General features: G+C 35.4%; 1 protein-coding gene across 2 annotated transcripts in view; it reads right to left on the bottom strand.

Annotated features, from left to right (window-relative positions):
- Positions 1 to 648: 648 nt before the first annotated feature.
- Positions 649 to 6,000, bottom strand: part of PLOD2 (procollagen-lysine,2-oxoglutarate 5-dioxygenase 2) — a 50,134-nt gene continuing 44,782 nt past the window's right edge. For both annotated transcript variants that reach the window (XM_032193121.1, XM_032193120.1), the window contains 6 exons: positions 5,829 to 5,942; positions 5,345 to 5,410; positions 4,274 to 4,378; positions 3,209 to 3,355; positions 2,844 to 2,969; positions 649 to 1,796 (listed from right to left, as the gene is read on the bottom strand). In XM_032193121.1, the coding sequence (XP_032049012.1) occupies positions 1,641 to 1,796; positions 2,844 to 2,969; positions 3,209 to 3,355; positions 4,274 to 4,378; positions 5,345 to 5,410; positions 5,829 to 5,942 (714 nt within the window). In that variant the 3' untranslated portion in view covers positions 649 to 1,640. The remainder of the gene's footprint in view (positions 1,797 to 2,843; positions 2,970 to 3,208; positions 3,356 to 4,273; positions 4,379 to 5,344; positions 5,411 to 5,828; positions 5,943 to 6,000) is intronic.

Below are 6,000 nucleotides of genomic sequence, written 5' to 3'. Positions count from 1 at the left end.
GAGCAGGTGGACCTGAACCAATGGAGACTGCAGCCTGTGGAGCAGATTCCAGGCTGGACCTGTAGCCAGTGGAGAGGAGACCATGCAGGAGCAGGAGACCTGGCAGGAGCTGCTGCCTATAGGGGATCCAGGTTGGAGCAGCTTGCTCCTGAAAGATGGACCCTGTGGTACAGACCCATATCTGCAGCAGTGCTTGAAGAGCTGCTGCCTGTGGGAAGCCCAAACCAGATCAGTTCATCAAGGACTGTATCCCATGGGAGGGACCCCACAACACAGGAGATGAGAGTGACTGAGAAGGAGCATCAGAGAAGGAGAGCTATAGACTGACCATAACCTCTGTTCCTCCGTTCCCCCTGTGCCTCTAGGGGAGGAGGTGGAAGAAGGTGGATGGAGGCAAAAGCATTTTTGGTTTCTTTCCTTTGTTTCTCACTTCTCTAGTGTGTTAGTAAGACTTATTGCTTATTACTATCTCCCTATACTGAGTCTGTTTTGCCTGTCATGATAATTACTGCATGATCTCCTTGTCCTTATCTTAACCTTTGAGCCCTTTTGATTGCATTTTCTCCCTATTCCTCTTTGAGGAGGGGGAGTGAGAGCAGGTGTGGCAGAGCTCAGCCACCCACTTGAATAAAACCACAAGGTGTTACATTAATTTAAAATTACCCTTTATTTTTCACAAGATTTTCCAAGATGTGCATTTTGGCACGGTAGACTTTGAGATAGTTTGCTTCAAGTTTCTTTAAATTACAAACAGTAGATACAGTAGGAATATTTTAAATGTATTTCTTTAAAATAAACAGCAAGTTAAGACCCTTAGGTTTAAAAGGGACTTCCACAATTTTTTCCTGATACAAAATTCAAGTAACTTTAAATACAAGTAGAAAATTGTCTTTATAAAAGATCCTGCTATTAAAATTTACCATCACTGAAAATAAACACCAAATTTCTAGCATCAGTTGGGTTCAATTACATACTTAGAAAAATAACTATTTTAAGTGAAGGTCACTTGGTGAAGAGAAGTAATTTTAACACATTGAGTTCTTAAAACAAATGATAAAAACATTTTTCTTAGCTGAATTATTTAATCATTACTCCATCTCTGCCTTTTTTTCCCCTAAAATACTGAAATGTGTATCTTTAAGTGAATTAAGAAAACAGGCTACTGAGATGTTTTCCCTTAAATATATATACCCATCTCCGGAATTATTGCTTAACCCCAATAAATGCATGACATTCACTTTGTTTTTAGGCTGTGCTTTTTAATTAGTTGGTACCAAATATACACACTACACGATTTTAAATGTGTCACTTGAATAAAAACCACAATAAGTTTCAGATAATTTTGCATCTAGGATTTTTCCCAAAATAGAAAGATTCATTGTAAAATGATTTTCCATTTTTCCTCCTTACCTACTCTTTAAGACAGCAAAATGGAAAGATAAGCAGGACATGTTTACTTTGTGACTCAAGGCTCAGAGCAGATACTGAGAAATTTAAAAACTTTTGTTCTTTAGCCCAAAGTAACCCTGCTGTCTAGGAACAGTAACTTAATTTCTTGTATCACCTTCTTCCAGAAGAAAACTATAAATAAATGTTTAGGTAAAGAATCAAACACTGGTGTTGAAGAGGGCAAAATAAAATTATGGGTCAATAAACGATACTGCAATGTATCTTGTGCCATTCAAGATAGGAAGTCCTTCATGTAAATGAGTAAGTCTTCCTGGGTGCATGAAGCTCCATCCTTTCCTGGGTGACTCAATGGAGCAGTTGTACCTAAGAAATTTACATCCACCTCCCTGTAGCAACAAAAAACAAAAAACACCACACTTATGATAAATATTTATCCACAATTTAAAATGATAATAATAGGCTGTTACGGTAAGTTTTGTTTAAACTATGCATACTATTGTTCAAATTACTGTCTTCTGAGCAATTCATAACAGGCAAGCTTTAGCAATAATTTAGACTTCCCCTTACTTTAGCATTCCCTGGATAACAACTCATTCAGTCAGCACCTCCGAGAAACAGATTTTCAGTAACATTACTGCAAATGATGCAGAGAATAGCAAACCAATGTTCATAGGCCCTGTTCTAGAACTGCATCTCTATCCATGACATCATTTAAACAATGCTAATTAAATTAGTCTAGTTGTTGGTTTCAAGCTGAAGCAATATTTTCTAAAGGAATAAATTTGAGAAACATACATATGGATGTTAAGTGCAAGTACAAATAATACAGGACATGGCCTTATAAAAAAGAGGGTTAAGTTTCTCTACCAGTCAAAGCTGGATGTTACTGTTACTACCCTGTTTGTCTCCATTTCCTGAGGGCTGTTTCATTTGAATAAGTATCACAGCAAAAAATTTATCTTAGGGCAAAAAGAGAAAGTAGTACAACTGTACTACTTTGTCCTTAGTGAAAGTTTCGGTTTTGTGTCTGGCCTAAAGAAATTTTTAAAAACAAAAAACTGTAAAGAAAAGCCATTTAAGAGAACTTGGTAGTATTTAAAAAATGGAAAAAAAATTGTATTTCACTACATTAATTGTTTCAGAAATGTTAAAAGTGAATATCTCCAAACTTTTTCCTCAACTCCTTTCCTCCATCATCTAAAGCCATTTTGACCAACTCAACTTTAGTGCATTAACAGGCACAGATCCTGCAATAGAGAAAAATTGATTCTTATCAAAACCACCAGGAAATAAAATCTCTCTGCTTGCATTGCATATCTTTTCCCCTTCGACACAGCTTTTCAGTATATCCATTTGGGCTCTAGTTTGAAAACAATATTAGACAACTCCAAGAATGACTTTTTTTAAATTCAATAAGTTTGTTGCCAACTTACTTGAAAATCCTCTCCTACTTTGTTGAGTGCAATATTGATCGTGAACGTAGAGGAGTCGTGATGAGGTCTGAGTGACCGCTGTCTGTCAGGGCTGTATTTTACAACAAAATTCAATAAAGCATATCCCTGAAACAAAATATATAGTCAGACTTCAACATGCAAACTTCCAAGTCACACATAAGGTTTTTTGTTGCTGTTGTTTTTGTTTCTCCATTTAAAGCTGAGTTAACAACACAATATTCATCTATAATTACTGCTACGTGGCTTGTAAATGTGCCGATCAACCTAAATATGATACAGTTGTTAAAATACTTAGAATTAGTAATTGCATTTAGAGATTATCTGCAATACTTTTAAACACATACCTTGGTATAATAGCCAGCAAACACTTTTAGTGTCACTGGAGCAATGAACTCTCTTATGAAATGCAGCCATTCATTATCCAGTCCAATTTGCTTCATATGAATATCATCAGTTGGGACATTTTCATAACCTCCAGAAATACGGCTGTCCTAATGAAAACACCATAAATAGTCTTGAAATATGGGCATGGAATGCTTCTGGCACTTCTACAAGCATTCATGATTCTGCAGAGCAGTGCATATGTAAGTTTAACATACAGTAATCTCACAGCTAACTGCTGTGAGTAATTGCTGAAGTATCAATGATCAAGATCTGGATGGTTTTTAGAAGGTGAGTGGACACCTGCCTTTACAGGCAGCACATCTAAATGTGCTGCCTGTAAATAAAATCAGTTCCCTAGTGAAACTCTTAATTATTGAGATGTAGATCAGATCAGAGCACAGGCCTCAACTGTCACGATAAAAATGTTAAAATAATTTTAAGATTAAATAAGATTAAGTATGCTTATAATTAAATATGCTAAAATTTTAAGATAAAAGCATTTTAAGAAGCCTTTCTAGAGGCTACAACCTGCAGTAAAATCGTGACTGCAACATATCTCCTTTCCAAGCATTTGCAAAATTGATAGACCTTTGTTTTTAGAACTTGGATTTAAGCAGTAGTTATGAATACTTATGAATACTACTTTAAGCAGTAGTTATGAATACTTTGAACCTGGTGCAAATACAAATAGTATCTTATGACACCTGTAGGTAACCACTTAGGGGGGCAAGTCTGACAAATCAGGATTTGAGGTGAATGAGTAAAACTTCTCTGAACAGTTAAAGATCAGCCTTGGATAACTACTACAGTAGCTGCAGTACTCCTAAAGTCTGAATTTGCTACTTTAAGGCTAATTGAGGAATGTCTCAAACTACTGAACAACAAGCTATGTAGTAGACAAAACAAGGCATTTTTATACCATGCAGCAGATGTCTTGGGTCATTAGCATTTGTTGGAAAGTTTATTGCAGTACACTATGACTTATTATAAATGTACTCTCAATGTTTATAGAGGCTGATACTTACTTGGTGTTTTCCGCCAGACCATTGTCCAAAATGTTCCATTTCTTCTACCAATTCATCACAGGCAGTATCAGAAAATATAGGAAACCAAAAAACATCCGGACATGGCTATGAAAACATGAAATCTACATTCATCTCTTTTAGTGGAGTTAAGTTACAACAGTTACCTTTTTATTTTCAGCTGTAAAACCAGCTCATGCCAACAACACTTTCACTTTTTTGGTCACTAAAGAATATCAGCCATTCTCTTCTGAGCCATAATTCAGATCCATTTAAATAATCAAGTTTTGTCTTGGTCCACAAGTGTATTTTCACAGAATGAAGCAAAAGCTATGAGCTACCTTAGAAGTTGTGACTCAGCTTTAACAGCTGTGCTAGTGCACCCAAATATTGTGTCTTGGTTGATTTAATAGCCTGAGTCTTTTACATAAGAACTATTAAGAAAAACTGTTTCAAACTTAACGTTTTTAAATACAAAAGCAATTTATCCCAGCTTTTAATGAAGCCAAGTTTATTAAAACACTGTGCCTAGTTGTCACAAAAATAGTCATCCAACACCAGTAAACAATTATCATCATAAAAGCACTGTGTCCAGCCCAGTTACATGAAAGCAAGCAGACAGACAGGAAGGAAAAAAAATACTTAGTATCCAGCAAAAGGCTTCATCTTGGGTTGATGGTTACCAGATCTTATAGAATCCATAGGGAAATGCAAACCCCAAGAAAATCATCTGTAAGAGCTTGACTTTACTAGATACTAAAACCACAACAATCTCTTACAAAAATTTTATTAGGTCTTTTGCTAGTGGTACTAGCTTACTCAAATAAGCTACAATTTTATTCTGGAGACGGCAATTACTTCTACAATTACATTAATCTGAACAATCTAGCAAATTTTTTTTTTTTTTTGGACTTCTAGCATCTCAATTTTCACTGACAAATTTAGTAGTGATCCAAAACAAACTGTTCTGCTGCACACCAAAGCATTGGCATATAATAGCTGTTTCCATGCTAACTTATCAGTCAATCCCCAAAATAAGACAAGTAGTCTTTGTCTAATGATAGTTATACTCACCTGTTCTACTATGTTATCCGTGAAGATCTTTGAATAGTTGGGATTTATGTAGGTTTCCTTCCAGTCCTGGCAAGAATAATTTTAAAAGATTAAGAATTAATCTACTAAAGAATCATTTGTTAATTTGTAGAATCATTAAGAATTCATCTACTAAAGAATCATTTGTGCTCTGTTCGTGCGCTCTATGGAAAGCACGAGAAACAATTAAACAATTCCTTATAACCACAAAAGAAATGAATTTCATCATGTCTAAATCATGAATCCACAGCCTACATCATGGCCATATCTCCAACTCCTTACTGCAGTCATCAGTGGACTTTGATATTGTCAAATGAGTGGTAGAGAACACCACTAAATATACAACCAATATTTAGTGCACAATACACACATGTTTTCTGCATAGTCTTGAAGTTCCAAGTACTTTATAATACATTGTATTTGAAAGTATTTGAAAAAAGTGTTTAATCAATAATTAGATGCATACCACAGGATTTTCAAATATCTGCCAGAGGTCATTGTTATAGTGGGAAGTATTGTAATTGGCTGTGGAAATAAGTCTTCCAAATTCATGTCTGTTGGTGATGTACATGAAAACACCCTACACCAAACAAAAAATATCATTAGCAAAACCATCCATCTTAGCAAAATACTTGACT

This window comes from Aythya fuligula, chromosome 9 (genome assembly GCF_009819795.1).
Source record: "Aythya fuligula isolate bAytFul2 chromosome 9, bAytFul2.pri, whole genome shotgun sequence".
In the NCBI taxonomy this organism is placed as follows: domain Eukaryota; kingdom Metazoa; phylum Chordata; class Aves; order Anseriformes; family Anatidae; genus Aythya; species Aythya fuligula.
Note: the sequence above shows the minus strand (reverse complement) of the source record. Positions and strands in the feature narration are given on the sequence as shown.